Below are 19,428 nucleotides of genomic sequence, written 5' to 3'. Positions count from 1 at the left end.
TTGCTGTTCCCAAAAATAAGAGAGAGTCTTAAAGAACCGTAGTTTGCAAGCATAGATGAGATTAAAAACGAATCGCTCAAGAAGCTAAATGCTATTCCAAAGAATGAGTTCAGGGATTGAAAAAAGCGCTGGACAAATGTATAATATCTGATGGGGACTATTTTCAAGGGGATGCCATTGTTGTATACCAATGAATGAATGAAATTCTTTACAAAAAACGAAAAATCCCGTTATTTTTTTAACACATCCCGTGTAAAATGTGGAGTTAACAGGATTCCAATGGTATATTTAAAGTAGAATCCAGGACACTTTTCATCCGCAGGAATACACGGTTCTCCGATTAGTAATTGCAACTGTCAATCAGTCGACCAGTCAGTCGTACATACAAGTCGACTCTCGCAATCTTCCCTCAGGGAAAATTTTCGGTGGCGGTATTTCGCTAGCGCGAATACTTGTCTTTTCCATTATGGTCCTGCCACGTAGCGGCGTCGCGAAGATAAAGAAAATCCTCATAGTAAACGTTGACGTTTAAACAACGAACGAACCGCGGTCCTTACATGCGAATGATATATAAACGTACCTCCGCGGCGATTCAACGTTGTCTCGACGTGTAGCAGCTATTTCCGGGATGACCGGATACACGTAGTGCGAAAGAAATTCAGACTAGCCACAAATTTTAAGAAAAAAAATTCTATAAATTTTTCCAATTTTCCAAACCCTAAGACACAGTTTTCCCCGATATTTTCCCGGTTCTAGTAAATTACTAAAATCTAAATTCTTCAGCTTATTAACTCTATATTTGGTTCAATCAGAAATGAGTTGGAAGGTGAGCTGTTTAAAATTAGTGATAACTTAGCGAGTGCACGTGAGGTTGTACAGACCACACCGCTCGAGTTTCTAAAAGGTGTGTCGCCGCGTTGTGGGGGGGCATGCAGCGGGAAGTTAGAGAGATACGTGCTACATGGCACAATATACAACAATAATTGGCAAAGAATTTGTAGCGCGTGGGTGGATACAAAGGAAGCCGCCGCAGTCGCCGCCGACATTTCCCTAAAGAGGAAACAAGACCGTGCGGTGCGCCAAGTATATCTTTGAAAAGGAGAGAAAAAAACAAAAGTATGAAAAACCGGAAACGAAAGGCAAGAGAAAAATAAGAGAGAGTAAGAAAAATAGGAATGCTGCACACTGCAGCAGCATTGTCGTGTCGCTGCCGCTGCATCGAAACAGAAGATAAGTAAGTCCAAGTCCCGGAGGTTTTAACTCTGGTGCAGCGCACGCACCAACGCGTTATATGTATATAGCATAGTAAGACACGTCTGACATTCTGCGTGTATAATTCGCATGCATTATATACCTATGTACGTACATACATACATACATCCATAGATATACACGCAATCCGGGCAGCGCAACTGCGGGAGAATGCAGCCACCTACGTGGACGGGAATGTGCAGTGGATACTTTTATATATTCAGGGGAATGGATGCATGCATGCTGCATGCATGGACGAGCAATGGATTTCCGAGACTCCGCAGCGCCTGCCTTCCCGGATTGCGCAACAACGAGCGGCAATGCGCGGGTGGCTTTTGCTTGTATTATAGGTTATAATGCAGCGCTATCGCTACGCAGGCTGCAGTCTTTTGCTGCAGCCGTGCCTCTTGCGCAGTTTTACCTTTAACGGATACGAACCTGGTTCGTATCCCCCCGCCAAACTACATGTATAATGTATAAGTGATAAACATTTAAATGCAGCCGAAGCTTTCCCTTGTATAATTTTACCGCGCTTATTATTTATGGTCTATACCATACGCGAGACGATTAAGTGAAAACTAAATTTCGTACGATCGACAAGTTATTTTATCTACATTGAATTTTAGTAATTTTCAAAGAGAAAGGAAAAAAAGCGTTCTATATATTATAATTATCTTTCGGTCTGATAATGCAGTGATTAGAAATAAAAATTTTGTGTTCCCATTTTCAGGTCAGTTTTGTTCTTGCAGACGCTGCAGCGGTACGCTGACACTTGTTACACAACGCGAAATATCGACGTGCAGTCTGCATTTTTCCCCGTATATGTACATCTTGACACGTCAAGCGTGTTTACAAAGTGCACGCAGGATACATGTAACTTACATAAACGAAATTTATGTAACAGTGTATCAGCCAGACAGGCGTGTATAGGCGCCGCAGGTTAAGCACCCCTGACGAAGGTATGGGGAGGGGTCGAAGGAGAAGGGAAACAGAGGGGGTGAGAAGATCGTCGATTGGTCGGAGGGCTACGCACCTGGCGGACAGCTGCTCCTGCCGAAACGCATACACGCGTACGAGGCTGCATATATGCATAACTACGTCGAAAATTGAGCGAACGTGTATAGTTACAATGCAGTGTAACCTACACAGACGCACATACGAACCGATCGACGAAAGACCGAACTGTGAGCCCAACGATCACGGGCACGCGAGTAGGAGCAGCGATGCAGCAAAGGCGACGACATAAAAGTCACCCAAGAAAGTATGAGGTATAACGTATGAATATTGACCGAAGTGCAACACGAAAAGATTAGCATGTATATATAGAGTAAATCTGTCTGCATTTATGCAATTCACTCAAGTATGGTATCGTTTAAGAGGTTACTCGAAATAAAGTTCCACAGGAGTTTATATTATAACGAATAATGTTTATTAACGTTATTATCGAGCGTCTGATTAGGAAGAGACGCCGGTTGACACCTCGGCCATAGAAGGTATGTTATCAAGAGAGGACGTCTCGTACACTGGTGTGTCTAACTTGTCCACCAGACCTTATCCTATATCGATTTTGCATTCAGGTTACAATACAAGGTGCATTATTTTGGTAAGCGTGGAATAGCTATTTATGTGGCATGGCCGTAAGCGCCCGTGTTTTTTTGGCAAGGATAAAGATTTCAGGACGCGCTGAAGGCCAGCCGGAAGTGAGTACTGAAATCATCCGAGCCAAAAAACGGTTTACGGGCATGCCACATACAATATTTTTTGTGGTATGGGCATTGAAAAGCAAAACGAAGAGTGAGGTTATGTCGCGATCTATTCGACGAATCTACTTTATTTGGCAGTTTGGGATGCGCACTTCGAACTGCGCATCAAAACTGCGGAATAAAGACTTTATTCCGCAACTTTGTTCGCTGCAGTATGAAGCGTCACTTTACGGAACGAAAACTGCCACAAGAAGTGGACTTTTCAATGGTCATGCCGTAAAAAAACATTTTACCGATCGGGATATGTGTCATGGTGTCTTCGGTGAGAAATCGGTGAATCGTAAATCAAGAGATAAACGTCGATCGGTATAACGTATAAATTTTGCCAAAACAAAACGAAACCTGTTGAAAATCAATTGCATCAATCCGAGCGAATAAACTCGAAACATTTAATGATGCCGTGGACGCGGCGCCGCTCTTCCCATTAGGAAATTTGAAAAAAAAAAAAAACTACGTAGGTATGTGTGGTACGTAAGCACGAAAGCTTAAGGATGATTATCCAGATCGTAGCTACGACCTGCTGCCGTACCGTCGGTGCAGCTGCAGCAGAGAGCGCCACGTTCGTGCAAGATACCTATAACGTAGCTTTCTTTCGGACGAAAGACGAGACCGAAGTTGTTTGTAGACAAAGTCGAGGTGCCGCCTAGCAGAGTGCAGCCGGGTGGTGTGCGCGACTCGAGGGAGTCGGCGATGCAAAGTCTTCTCGACTCTCCGTGCACTCTCCCACATCCATCCCACGGCAAACAAAGGCTTCACCGGGGTAAAGATGTCAGTCAGGCTCCAATCTCAAGGCGCATCAATGCGTTGATTAGGTTCAAGTAAGTATTTACTAACGTACAAACAATCCCAAACAAGCATATATTCTACATACTATATACATGTTGATAAAATGGAACAAAATTTGAATAAAAAAAAAAACTGAAAAGTTGATTACTTTTAGAATCCCACAGCACTGCACTGCAGCGTCGGTCGTCGGCCTGTAACCCGTGTCTTCGAAACCCTGCTGAAGTACACAAAGGGTGCCCGTAGCCCCCCTAAGCCGCAGGTTCGCCACCAGGGGGTCGGGTCAACGAGAAGGATGCGTGATGCAGGGGTAATTGTCGCGGCAACGTACTGCACCAGTCGCAGGTCTGTCTCTCGACTCAGGGCTAATCGGGCTAATCGTTTCTTCGAGGAAACTACCTGCAGCCCCGAGAAAGCAGTACCAGTACTAGTACCACCGTAAAGAAGAAAAATACCCTCCTCCCCTATACATATGTATTTGGCTCTCACCCTAAGGCTGCTCGTCGTCGTCCTCGGGGACCGAATTCATTGTTTCAAAATGTTTCCCTGAGTGCGCTACCTGTCCATGCGACTCTACGTGAAAGCCAAACGTACACACAGCCATTATTTACTTGGTGGTGGTGTTGGTGGTGGTGGTGGTTGTTACCGCAGGTATAATACGTGGTGCATGTGCACGCATATATCGCCTGGTGTACTACGGAAGCCACTGGGAGCCAACCGTTCACTTTTGGAAATCCCAAGTTCGGGGGACCTGTCGACGGGAGCTAGACAACTGGTGCCGATAAGTCTCACCTGCCGCGACTAATTACAGTTATGATATACGTACTCTAAATAAACAACTTGTATATTCCAGGTACGATTCATAAATATACCTGGAGACATCGAGTCATGCCTCGAGACAATCGAAGACCTCTTAACGTCCTTCCGAGCGTATTTAATGGAGAAAGGTTAATAGTATTAGCTACCAGTACTTGGTATCCATGATTTTGAACCCCTTTTTCTGGGGTGCAGGAGGGAAGAAAAATCTACATCGAATCTAGACTACAAGTCATAGAATCAAACAAAATCCCTGAGAAAATTGAGAGGGTCAGGGAGGGATTAAACTGGCTCGATCGTATATATAGTGATAAAAGCTAACGTACAAAAAAGTGCACGTCGCGAGGATATAGAATCACGTGTACAACAAGATCGAACGAACTAACTAACGAACGAACCAACCAGCCAGTTTGCCAGTCTGCCAGTCTGCAAGCCAGACAGCCAGCCAACCAACCTCTGCAGGCGTAAACTTATGTAGGTATCGACCGCCAGGACTATAAATACTCTTATACGTGTCTATTGCACGTTCAGAGTTTATCAGAGAAGGGGATGGTTGTCGGTGGAAGTAGCGGTGGCATAAGCGACAACGTTGCACGCAGATCATTCGTACAAACCACGTATCTAAATTATTTTAATTTCAGTCCACCTTCCGCATCCTTTGTAAAATCCTTTCCACCTCCCTATGCATACGGAATAATGTAAAATAGAAAAATTAATTTCCCCGAAAGAACGATCTCTTTGAAAAAGAGAAGAAAACAACTCAACTCAAAAAAACAGGATACCCACGCAATTAAAGTTTTCCGGCCGAAAAACCTCCGACAACGCTGCACCTTTTTTTCTGCATCATGTTACAGTTACACCGCCTTATACAGCTCAGGGTTCCACGCATGGCTCTCACGACCACCACCACCACCACCACCACCACCATCAGCAACCCTAGTGCTGCAGAGGAGGCGTCGATGGCGTCGGGGGGCCTGCTGCTTCTCTCCCCGATGCCACGCAGGGCGTTCCTCTCCTCTCCTCTCCTCTCCTCTCCTCTCCTCTCCTCTCCGCTCCTTTCCATCGTGTCTGCATGCAGCGTGTCCGCGTGTTGAGGGTGGTGGTGGCTGATCACGAGTCACGACGACCCGGGTTCCCATTCTCTGGATAAGCGTACACGCTGTACCCCGGTGTAACGGTGCGCGTCGGGTAGCGATGGTGATGGTGGTGGTGGGTAGACGTCGTTCAGTGGGGCCCAGAGACCATATGGCGTTGCCGTAGAGAAGGCCGGAGGCCTGACGCCCCACCGCCTCGAATCGCCACGTACACACAAACACATACACACACACACACACACTTACCCGTCTTACCCGCGCGAATCAGTAGAGGAGGAAACCGTACGGTCCTACATTATGCCGTATAAGACATAACAGGAATTTTCTTACTCGGCGTCGCGTCGCATGCGTTCGGTCGGGAGATAACAAGAGAAAAATGTAAAGATTTAAAAGCGTCGGGTAGGAGGGGGGATACAATGCAGCATGCACGCTGTAGTCGATGCCTCTCCAAGCTTATCGTCACGTGGCGAACGCGAGAGTCCACGTGCGCACGTGTTCGTGTATCGTTTCGTGACTGCTGCAGAGAATCTCCTCTGCAGGTTCATAAGCGGTTAATCAATTATGCATGTCCAATAGGACAGTCAACGTTTCTCAAGAACCGTGGAGCGTAAGGTAATTTTTTTATTTCCCTAGTCTGGTATAGAAACAAACGGTAAGTAAACAAATAATACCGTGCGGTCGCGCGCGTGTTTCTTTCAAATTTAAAATTTAATTACCACGAGAAAACGAAGAAAAGATAAAAAAAAAAAGAAAGAAAAGAAAAAAAAAGACGACAATATCGCGTTGAAAAAATAAAAATGATACAATGATAGTGATGAAAAATATTAAATTTTTTCCTCCATCCGAAGAGATCGTGTCATGTGACAATTTCACTGCACCGTTGAAAACCGAAGCAAATGTGAAAGGAAATTAAAAACCGAGTTTTGCACGAAGGCTAAATAAAGCAAAGAGCGTGTTACGGAAACAGGAAAGTTGCTCTCAATTACATCTTCCGTAAATAATATAATTTTATGATAAAATTACTTTCCTTCTCATTTTAAAAATATAACGCGAACTATGCACTCAATTGTCAAAGAATAAATAATTGACCAACCATCGCTATGTGTATCATTCCATTATTTTAATAATACGTGTAACACGTAATCAAATTTTTCATTTCCATCATTCCTTTCCTTTTTACAGAACAGTTGTATCATAATCTTTGAAACTATAATCGTCAAAAAATGTACCGAAATGTTAAATCTGATATTTTATTATAGATATAAAATCGGAAGGTACGTGCGTGTTCCCTATACTCGTATAGCTATAGTTGTAGATGCATTACACCGTGGACAGTAAAGAGGCCGCAGGAATGGACCGAGGCAGATACATATAATACATAAATTCCGGTTCTCTTCTCTCGAAAAAGCAACCGCTTTCTTATGCTTTTATACACTTTATTATTATACATGGCTATGCCCCGAAGGGATATGCATATACATATATATATGCATATATATATGCGTACGTGTATATACATCATCCGACTTTCCCGTGAGTAGAATTCGGCCGCCGCGCTGTAAACGCGATCAAGACCTGCAGGTTCGCGGCAGAAAACGGCAGGTGCGAGAGAACATCGAGCTGTAAAACTCGGATTGCTTATCGTCGTTTCGACGAGCTCTATGAACGTCAAGCATTTTTTCATGCCAAACTTTGTGCCGTCATGCATTGACAAAAAAAAAAAAAAAAAAAAAAAAAAAAAAAAAAAAAAAAAAAAAAATAGACAGGGAGAGAGAAACTATATCATTCAACTATTGCATTCATCGGGTATAATTTTCAATCCTTATGCACTACCTATACGTATACATATATTACTGCAGATAAATCACACGCACGCGTGATAATTTGCAGCGATCAGCTTCAAGTTTATATAAATATTATTTATACAGGATTGACGTCGTAAATGCTTGTGTGTGCATTCGGTGTTTCTTCCACGGGATGACGATCGAGCAAAGCAAAACATATGCCAGGATTCGCTCATCAACACCAAGCCGCTGCATCGTTCCGGGAACACATATGTACAGAGTGGACCGGAAAAAACCGAACGCATTAAAAATTACTATAATTCCAGAATCAAACTTCGGATAACAATTTAAGATGAAAACAAAGTAAAAAAAATTCTTCAGTATTAATTTTTTTCATCCTACCAGTGATTTATTCAAAACTCATTTTTCAAAAGCGTGTATCTCAGAAACGAGTCAAGATTTTCCAAATTTTCAAACGCGAAATAAAAGATTCATTATTTTAGTTTCGAGTGAAAAAAAAAAGTTTTCAAAAATAAGTCACCGCGTTCGGATTTTCTTCATGTATCAAATCGTTCCTGTTTTTTCCCTTTTTCTTTCTTTTATGTCATGTATAAAATTTTGCAGCTATTAGCATAGCCCGAGGTAAGGCGGACAGAGTGCTGCGCAATTCGCGCATCATGTATTATATGTATAGCAGTGAGTATAAGAGAGTGCGACATGGATGGATGGCGTTATACGTACTAGACTTCTGATCAATCGGAATCAGGGCTGAATAATTAAACGTATAATTTACATGCGAAACGTATAATTTACATGCGTGTCATCACTTCTTTCAGGCCGAACCACCGGCAAATTTACAGGATGATCAATTCTCAGTATGTATCATAGGTAAGATATGACTTATGTATAATAATCATGTATGTATATATATATATATATATAGCCTATTGTACCCTGGTTATAGATCATGCAAACGGGGAGCGAATAAAGCAGTAACAACGTAAACGTATATACGCATATAACGTAGCTGCACAGGCTAGATCTTATACGTAAGACAGGTTATATAATCGATCCAGATGCGTACATAATACAAGCGCGATACACGCGATGCAAGAGAGTCGATCGCTGAATTAAGCCTATTGTGTATACCTATAATTTCACACGTACATAATACATGTATGTACAGATCACTCTATGTAAAGCGTACCGCGGTTAATTAATACTGATATTTAAACATTTATATATGCGGGAAACGAGTCTCTCGTTTTATATTTCCTCCGGAGATGGGAATGCCATATACAAGTAATTATATATTGAGGAAAAAAAAATAATTATACATCTCCTATTCATTTTTTATAAACTAGCAATGATACCAGATTCACAAACTATGCTAACTATCTATTTATTCCATATCGTGGCTATAGTTATACGTGGGATGGTTGCTTGGAGGGAGGAGCATATGCCAATGTTATTGAAACTCTATAAAGATTACAGAAGATGCTCCTGAAAATAGTACTTAATAACTCGAAGTTGAAAAGACCTTTGTATTTTGAAAACTTCGTTAATATACAATTATTATTATATTAGTATGACAAGTTTAAATCAAACTACGATAGCTCAAGCAGCGATACAAGAAATAAATAAAAACCTAATTCTTCTCAAGTTTGAAAAAGAAATTTACCACAAAAGTAGTTTTATAACATCGATGGTTTACTTGAATAAACTTAGTAATAACTTCAAAGTATTGAACTTGAGGAAAAATATTGTAAAAAAGAAACTGAGAAATTGGCTTATTAGTATAAGGAAATAATATGACTTCTCTATGCATTATGCTCTCTCCATAGGATATAATGATCGAAAATTTCTCATATTCAACATTGCATTTTCTAGCTGTAAATAAATAAATAAATAAATAAGTAAATAAATACCCCTGAAATTCGTAGATAAATCAGAAGAATATAAGTTAAAAATTCCTGCTCTTTCCATCGCCTGCAGGATATGGGAATACCACAATCGCGAAGGACCTCGCTGGTACAAGAACGACGGAATTGCAGTCGGCATGGCATATATTATTATAGAACCGTGTACTGTATAGTATATGTATAATAGGCTAGGAAAGAGAGAGGGGGGGGGGGGGGGAGGGAAATCTCCTCGCGACCGCGGTCCCTTCCATTGCTCGTTCGCTTGGGTGTATCGGTTGAAGGCGACGCGATACCAGCTCTTCTAGGAGCCAAAAAACCTTTTATGGAAACGACAACGGTGCCGTTGCAGTCGAGTTATAAGACATCGTCGACGACTATGCCGAGTATTAACAGCTATACGTACACTGCAGGCAAGTCCACGCGTCGTGTGCATGAAAAAGAGAAGAAAAGACGAGGAGAACAAATTTTCACCCATCAACCGGATACTGCGCGTACATAACCGTTTAGAGGCCGCGATTAAGGAAGAACGGAACATACGTTTACCTTGGATAAATTCGAGGCTAAAGTCAGTAACAACGTTTACCGTACCGAAAAGTTGAAAAAAAAAAAAAAAAAAAATTACTATTTTCCACTTTAACAGAATAACTCAATAAGCTAAACTTTCACAAAATCTGAGTTTGTTTATGCTTTATCAACAGTTTTCTAAATTTCAGATACCTAAATTTAAATAACCTTTTTCTCAATATGCATCATTACAATAACGTTACAATAAACTTCGGCCTGATTAAACTTTGACTTTGGTGTCTCAGCTATGCCCTATAGCCACTCATTTTTTCTCGTGATAATTGAAATGTCAAGATTTGCAAACTACGATCATGCACAGCAATTACATCCCATTTTTTTCCCTCTCTCATTCATTTCTCGAAAGTGCAAGGCGACTGCAGTTCTTTGAAACCATAACGTGCATCGTGCAGTCCACCTACAGACCCGGTCCGTACCGCGTGTAACGCCAGTATCTAGGGTGCGACACCATCGACGGCGGGATTTGTCTTCATGTCTTACGACAAGGGTTCGCAGAGGAAAACGAGATATACACCCCAGAATAAACATTTTTTGTTTCTCATTTCTCCTTTCGTCATTTTTTCTCCCCCCCCCCCCCCCCCCCCCCCCCCCCCCCTCATGCATTTCGGTTTTCCTTTCGCTTCGCCTAACGAAATCCCCGGGCCCCGAGAGGGCGGTGATGTGAGTTTTTCGGTGCCTGTATGGAACCTGTTTTGAGCCGAGGCTCGAGGGGAAGGCTGGGTCATTTCCGGTCCGTACCTCCTCATCATATCCACTGCAGTTGTAATATCCAGCCCTCGTCTCTCCCCCTTTCTTTCTCTTTCTCGCCCAATCTCGCGGTATCGAAAACACATTGCATCATCATACGCATTAGTTAGCACAACCATTGCACAGTGCCTGCGACAACCTATCAGAAAACAGATAAACACGAGTTTCGAATCTTTCTTCCGAGTGCTTGGTACCATTACTTTTCTTGGTCAAGAGGTGCAACGAACGATTTACACAACATCCAATCACCGCAAACGACTTGATCCGATACTGCCAACGAGGCAGTACCTAATAAAACGTGGCTATTCGTTGCGTTTACATTTGAAGAAAGAACAAAAGTAGGTGGAGTAGGTGATAAACCTATACGAGGCTTGCGAAGAAAGGAACAGGCAAAGAAAGTGCGGAGATTGAAATGAAATTACGCGCTTGGAACTGAGCGCAATGCATACTATAATAAATTCAGTTATAACGTATACGTAGAGGATTCTTATGCGTATAAGTATACGTACAATGCACCATATAGTGTACAACCTAAGTACTTTATGGTGTATAAAACATTATAGAGTACGAAGAGAGAAAGAGAGGGAGAGAGTGCGGATATATCATACAGCTATAGGTATAGGCGGGGGGGGGGGGGGGGGGGGGGGGGGCAATATCGTGTGTATGGGCGCGTGTCTGCGCGTGTGTAGGTATATACATACATATATATATATCACACACACACACGCACATGTATGAATTGTAGAGAAGATTAACAAACGGAATAAGCTGCTAATCGTATTACTTCTAGCTAAGCCGTATTTAAATTGGATATGAATTCCATTTAATCAAACAATGCATGCATTATTCACGTATATGGTAGGTATAGTAGCAGTAGTATAAAGTACGTATAACGTTATAACCTCCTCTTCTATATACCGCACGTTTAATCATCATCGCTTCGGTTCGAAAATATACGAATATACACGTGTAACATATAAGATATATACATATATGTGTAACATATTCGTATCTGCATACGTTTAACATTAAGTATATACACATGCGGGATCATTGTCAAAGATATATACTGTTTCTCGTTCGAACGTGCTAATATCGCACGGCGCGGCGGTATTATGCACTCTCAGACAGCAGCAACAATAATAATGATAATAATAATAACAACAATATCAACATAAAAAAATAAACAATGATAATAATAATAATAACAATAGCAATAGCGATGCAGTCATGAGATTATTCGCATATAATGTGAAAATCGTCAGGATTGACGTTGCAGAATTTCGAAAAAGCGAGACGGGTGCTGCTGCAGCAGCAGCAGCAGCATCGGCGTCGGCAACGGCAACGGCGGCGTGTCCACCCACGTGACCAACGCCATCTTGATGACGTAACATCTACGTGCCTACGAGCCGTTTATTATAGTGCGTCGATAAGCGCGGTCGGTGTGATGAGTTTCATTTTATTCATCTTTTGTATTCAATACATTGATATTTGTTGTAATGACAATAACGATAATAATCCGAGATTTCGATCAGCATTCAATTCATAATACATATTCATAGATAAGTTTTATAACCGTATACGATTTGTAAAACTTGAAGAATTATGACGGTATAATAAAAAACTTGTAAGAAAACAACTATCGATTAAAAGTTTGATCAGACTAAGGTGGAGAAAAAAAACTTTTCAAAACAAGTAAATTGCGGGTCGTCTTTATACCAAGAAGTGTCGTATCTTAACTTCCCAATAAACTTGGGTTCGAGTACCCATTGTGCATAAATTTTTGTTTTACCTGAGGACCACCACCGACGATGGATTGATAGGCGGAATGAAAAACGCTACCGAGCTGAGTCAAGCCCTCGTCCTCCATTTGGAACATCATTTCCGTAGCCGTAGATCCGTTATTGTTGTTGTTATTGTTGTTGTTATTTCCCATCAACTTCTCCGTGTTACCCATGTCCCTGTATATCGTGTTAGATTGCATTTTTATACCCCGAAACACCACTTTAGTAGAGCTTGCAAATTCCTCTTCTTATCTCTCGATATCGTTAAAACACTTTTTCTCCCTCATGGAGCTTGCGGGAATTGTTTCTATTATCGTATCGTTTTAAATAAATAAATATCTACTATAATCTCTGCTATCTCCTTTCCGCGTACTTCCGTATAAAATGACGGAAGACGAAGAATGAAACTTCAGTCTCATTCTGCATCAGCTTATCCGTTCAAACTCCCGCACTTGTAGTAATAGGTACCACCGCCAACTTTTTCCACCGGAAATACTCGGTTATTGGTGAGCGTTGAGTTTTCCTTTTTACAATTGAAAACAATAAGTAAAACTATTTACACATTATCGAATTCACCTCACTTTCTTATTAGAAACATTGGACAAGTAGTACGTAACGCGTTGAAAAATATCATGTCAACAATTATTATATCCACATTTTCCTGTGTCTCGCGCTGCTCTTCTCCTCTCTCTCTCTCTCTCTCTATCTATCTCTCTCAGTTTCGTTGCTTCGCGCGATCCTAATTTATCACAGACTTTTTTTTGTAGGTATATATATATTCATATTATATCTTTACAAAACTTGATTCTCAACTCCGAATCGTACGTATCGATAAGTTTCCCAATTCATTATAATATACCGCACATATTTCCTCTGTGAAACAGGTAGAATTCGAAGGCGTCTCATACACACGCACACATGTTCACGTTGTACGAGTTAAATATATCCACTTATATATCGGCGATCGCGGAAAAGTTCTCTTTTTTTCTTCTTCTTCTTTTCTTTTTTTTTTGTCCCTCTCTTCCTCTTCACAGACTACAGCCGATCCTTCTCACAGCTCGGATACATGTTACATATTACACAAGTCATCGGTACTCGATATTTTTACACCTATAGTTTTCAGTGAATTTTTCAGTGACACGTCTTCTTTACACAATTCCCATCTTAAACACGTTCGAGTCTGCGAATTTTAATAGAATCACTAAATACCGATCATCCTCGAACATCGTCTTTGATCGTATAAAAAATAATAAGAATAGCAGCAGCAGCAACAACAACAACACAAAACAACCACCACCACCACCACGATCACGATCACGATCACGATCACCACCACTACCGACAACGATTAACAACAGTAATATCCAAGAGCTTATATTACAATGCGCGTGCGATGCGGTGGGATATTGAAAAATATCAACGGCGAAACGAAAGGAACGAAAATAAAAAATAAAAATAGAATAAACAAATCGCCAACAAAGGTTATGCTATTTACAATCGTTAGGATTATTTACACATTCGTACATCAACGAGCCATTCCCGCATTATAATTGATTTCACGATTTTTGTTCATCATTATTCCTCATATATTTCGTTTACATCCATTCTTCGTTTGATATAATCATTATTATTATTACTTTCTTTTTGTTCATAAAAAAATTCACTTTCTTCTATATTCGTTTTTGTGTTTAACCTCACGTATTAAATTAAACGGGCTTGTTTTATAAAGTGAACGGTGATAATGCACTCGCTTTACCCCGCGACATACGTACGACGGAATATCAAAATTACACGCTGCTGTTACCGAACGAAGCACACGTCGCGTAGCTGTAACACCACGTTATAGCCTATATACATAGGATCTAACGATACACGGTTACGCTTCGTCTTAGTAGTAGTAGTTAACTATCACCCGTAGTAACTAACGATGCATCGGTAAACGTATATTGTACGCATACACAATAGAATGTAAATAAGATAAAGAGAAAGAAGAAAGGAGAAAGGAGGATGACAGGACAAACAACGAGGTTCGAAGATCACTGCAACGCGCGTCAAAGACGTGGCCTCGCTAACGGACGCGACGCGACTGATATTTCGAAGGGGGCGCCTCGCCCGTCTCCACCCCCCCTCCCCTCCCCTCCCACCGACCCTTCCCCCTCTCCGGCGCCCATGCCCGCCTCCACCGGTCGAGCTCCGTACGATCATTATCCCTCTCTCCATCCCCCGCAGGGCTCCTCAGCTCCCCTCGTAGTTCGCGGCTGCGAGAAGCTCCCTCCTTGTTTCTCTCTGCGAGCGAGCGAGCGAGCGAGCGTCGCGACGCTTCCCCTCAAGCGGTAAGCGAATCGCTCGTTCGTAGTTTCGTCGGGAGTCTGGTTATAACGTTGTAAGCGCAGGGCTATACGCTTATGTACACGCGCGCAGGCAACCCCTAACGAAAGAAAGAAAGAAAGAAAGAAAGAAAGCGGGAGGGAAAAGGAGGAGGAGGGCTACTAGTTTTTGCTGTACCCGCAAGAATTACTAACCGAGCTAAAAATATCGTCCCACTTGTTGAGTCAAAAACCTTTATTGTAAACCCTCGCGCGTCCGATTTACGACCATTTCTATATTTTTCCCCTATCATGCACTCTCATTCTATATAACTCTTCTCATTCCTGTCTTTGTCTGCCCCCCCCCCCCCCCTCTCTCTCTGTATATATATATATATGTGTGTGTGTATATAAGCGTATACGCCATACTGAATTATCAGAGGCACACATATCGTATGTATAGGTTTACGTGGGTGTAACGACACCCTCGAAAAAGCTGCTGTATGACGTGCAGTAACATCTATAACACAAAATGTGTGTACGCGATACGTTTACACGCATTATTGAGATGGTACGTATATGCATATGCAAACAGGAACTGCAGAATATTTTCCGACTGTATGGGTGCAACGGGTAACGCGCAATATTTAGCAGAAACGGAAGTGTCATCGGTTGGTGCGAGTTTAAAAGTTTTACGACTGCGATCATGTTTACACAAAACTAAACTAACTGAATTTCAACGGTTTATGCTGGCGGACGTGGTAGCTGTACGTATAGGAATAGCGTTCGTTATCAAGGGGAACGTGCAAAAGTCGCTTGCACGCGACTATTAAAAGTGTTTTTAGCATCGGCAATACGCGTACCGCGATCTCTCTTTACAGATGCGTTATTAAAAAAAAAATAACAAAAAAAAAAAAAAACTGCACACGTACAAATGTGCATGAATTCAAGATCCCTGAATGAACATACTTAATGTAAGGAACAAAGCCTATGCGCCAACCATTTTCATACTATTACGTATCACGTTGCGTAACTATCAATGAAATAACAGCGACGCAAGGTTATATCATAACGATAGCTAAACTGCACGCTCTAAACACACCCCAAGTATAATATCTATAGAGAAAATTATATCACTAAAGTTCACCCGCTCTCTCTATTGCCATTTTTTAACGCAAATCTCTTTGCAAAACGCGCGTTATGTTGCATGTTGCATGTTGCCTATCACACCGGCAAACAGGGGCTGATGGTTCTGAAATCTTTTTTCTCCCGATTGCGCTGCGCGTGGCTGCAGTTCGTCTAAATCCAACCTTATAAAAGCTTCATAACTGCGTGTGTGTTACGCGATACTATAATATATTGTATAATATTGAAATCCTATAGCAAAGTTCGGTAAATGAACGACGTACGAGTATGACGCGACGACTCGATTCCGAGTCACCCACCCATCCATACTCGAGTATGTCATGTGCATATTGTACATACGAAGTTGGATCTAAGCGATGGATCATCTATTTTTAGATTCAACGGCTTTTGTCGAGATATACATAAAGTGTATGAACCATGCGTGTATACGTACAGCAGTTAATTGAAAGTGCGACGCACGCGTAATACACGAAAGCGTGTGCATAATAAGGTATGTACGTTAAACTATGTATAATAGCAGACTATCTTATGGTTTGTCGTTCACATGTTTTCCCTAACCGACTTGTATCCATATGTTGCATATGCAACCTTCACACGGAGAAACTCATGAGACTCGATGACGAAGGCCAGGACGTACTTTGCGCTGCTCCCGGAGCTCTTCGGTTAATTGTAAACCACCCATCTCCTGCAGCTACACCTATATCACGTAGCCTAATATATATACGTATCACGTATATACTTTCTAGCTCGGTAGGATATGTTGGATAAGAAGTTTGCTGTAATAAGATGTTTCGATCCTTAAGCTTGTTGCAAAGTCAGCAACACGATCAAGTTCATCAATATTAATATATATATATATATTTTTTTTTTTTTTCATAAATATATACGCTAACGCCGGTAAATACGAAATAGCTGAGGGTATATCAAGAGTATCTACGTATATATGCGGTATATCGTATAGGAATATTAATACAGCATCGCGGCGTTGCCTCCTAAGATCGAAGGTTGTGACGTCACTTCGCGCCTCGCTTACAGTTTATACAGTTGGCACGACGAGGTTACCTAATTATTTGTGAATTCTTTAATGACAAAATTACATACGTGTATGCGTTAGTGCGTGAGTATATATTTTTATACTTGTTACGAGTGATCTACAATATATTGATAAACGTGTAACAAGCTACATGAATTTTTTTGCCATCTACCTTCGAGTGATTATGTTTAAAAAAAATAATAAAAAAAAAAAAAAACAAAAAAAAACACTGAATCGCGCGAATTCGTTCCGGTATATGTATAAGAAAATGAGCGTTCACGCTGCTGATTTTTATGAATTTATATTATAAAAATTCCAAACTGCGGAGATCGTATTATTATCATAACTAAAATTCGATTTTCCAAAACAAAACGTAACCATTAGCTGTAGAAATTCTAAATTCAGTCGTTCGTCACGTAGGTAAAACAAATTTGATGAGTTGACTGTGTTGCATAAATTGTCACCTCCAGAAGCTGTGAGTGTAGCTTATTGTATAAATGTAAAATATATAGTAGGCATATGCAGTTATTAAAACAGACTTTTCGATCATTTCATTCCGCATCTACATAATACACACAATTCTTTTTCTCGATTCGCTCTTCACCTTCCCGCCCTTAACTTTGTGTGCGTGTGTATATTTTCTAATTCTTCTTTCAAACAAAGGGATGCTTCTTTGTATGTGCGAAGGACTTACAGGGGGTAGAAGGGATATGTGTGTGTGTGTGTGTGTGTGTGTGTGTGTGTGTACACGCATACTGAATGGCGGCCGGCTAGTAAGGCAAGATCGTAGGCTGCAGAGTGGGTGGGTGGCTGGGACGAAGGTTACCAGCGTCAGTACAGAAGGAAGCTGGCTGGCGAACGGGAAGGGACGAGAGAAAGAGAGAGAGGGAGAGAGAGAGAGGGAAACTGGGCGAGCAGGGGGGGGGGCGATCTACTACCCTGGAACACATTAACTGCACGGCGGGAGGATGCCGCGAGCATTGTCGTAGGCGCTAGATTTTGAAATATTTCTCAAATTGTAAAAATGCCATCATCAACGACTTGAAAACCGACGAATTACCTGCAATTTCTGGATAGGAGAGTCAACCGTCCGATTTCTACAGTCGATAGCTAATTCGAAGAAAATGGAATAACCTATGGTTTGGTAAAACGGCGTATACGCTACCGCTTTAAGTGAGCATATACAAGCGACGATGATAACCGTACACACGTGGAAACGGGATTTTACGATTCTACAGTCACATGCAGACTGCTGGATTGGATATAAAGGTACTAAAGTATCACAGCGTACGACCAGCCCTCGATTATAAAGTCTGACGCCAATGGACGGAAGGAGGGAGCGAGCGAGCGAGCGAGGTTAGGGGCAGACGATGCGGAGGGACGTGGCGGAACATCGAGGCGGGTAGGCGGAGGTTAGTATTACGCCTGTACGTAGGCACACGCATACACAGCTACACCTTATAGGTGGTGGGTACAACTCCCGTGGTAGCTTGCTTACGCACACCATCGGGTTCCCGAGAGCCCAACAGCAGAAGCAGAAGCACCACCACCACCACCAACAACAGCAGCAGCAGCAGCAGCAGCACAAACGTTCTACGTAGGTATAACCTACAACCGGGACGCGTATTGGCACACGGACCAGGACGTAGATGGGAGACGAGAGAGTGGGACGGGATGCTGCAGGATGGGTCGTCGTGGGTCGCTCGAGATGCTTAGGGTGAGATTTAGTAGGTCTCTCTTTTCCTCCCTCCCGCCCTACATCGTGTATCCTGTAAATACACATACATACACCTTGTACCTATACGTGCGCAGGTAGAGCTGGTCATAGATATCAACCATACGTACGTATATGGTGGATATAACGTAGTCGTCTTGTGTTATAGTCGCGTTTAAGGGCGTACAGGCATTCCGTACACGCTCGGATCACCCGTAGATCCACGCGGAAATATGTTAAACAAAACGATGAAATAGAAAAACGAAAGAAGAGATATTCATAATGGTATAAAAAATGTGGAGAAGAGTTGCGTCTAGCACGTCAAGATTCGGAAGAGAGAAAAGGAATAAGTAAAATCTAAATTCGAACAACCGCTTTGACCGTGACGTTTGCAGTTTCTTCGTTGAAACTGAATTTTGTTTTTTCATGACATATCACTATGTACAATACCCTATGCAGATAAATGTAGATCGAACGCTATTTGGGGGATGTATCTTATGGTGCGTGTGTGGTAGTAGGGTGGATGGAGAGGCTAGTGCTTATCTTCGGTGTACTTTGGGTTGCCGGCTCTTCCTTACAAATACTCCAGAGTTTCGCCCTGACTGTTCCTCCTCCTCCTCCAGTTCCACTTCCACCTTCACCTCCGCCTCCCCCTCCGCCGCTACTTCCACCTTATCCTCATCGCGCTCGATCCTCTTTTCCC

At 41.9% G+C, this 19,428-nt stretch overlaps 1 protein-coding gene across 3 annotated transcripts in view; it reads right to left on the bottom strand.

Moving 5' to 3' along the window:
* LOC124408465 (transcription factor 12) overlaps window positions 1-19,428 on the bottom strand; it is an 81,299-nt gene that overhangs the window by 32,654 nt on the left and 29,217 nt on the right. Inside the window, exon 1 of one of the 3 annotated variants that reach the window (XM_046885404.1) lies at window positions 12,535-13,002. The exons of the other annotated variants lie outside the window; for them this stretch is intronic. Within the exon in view, the coding sequence (XP_046741360.1) occupies window positions 12,535-12,726 (192 nt within the window). The 5' untranslated portion in view covers window positions 12,727-13,002. Of the gene's footprint in view, window positions 1-12,534; window positions 13,003-19,428 lie in introns of those variants that run through there. 3 annotated transcript variants of the gene reach the window in all.

The sequence above is a fragment of the Diprion similis genome, chromosome 8 (assembly GCF_021155765.1).
Source record: "Diprion similis isolate iyDipSimi1 chromosome 8, iyDipSimi1.1, whole genome shotgun sequence".
NCBI lineage: Eukaryota > Metazoa > Arthropoda > Insecta > Hymenoptera > Diprionidae > Diprion > Diprion similis.
Note: the sequence above shows the minus strand (reverse complement) of the source record. Positions and strands in the feature narration are given on the sequence as shown.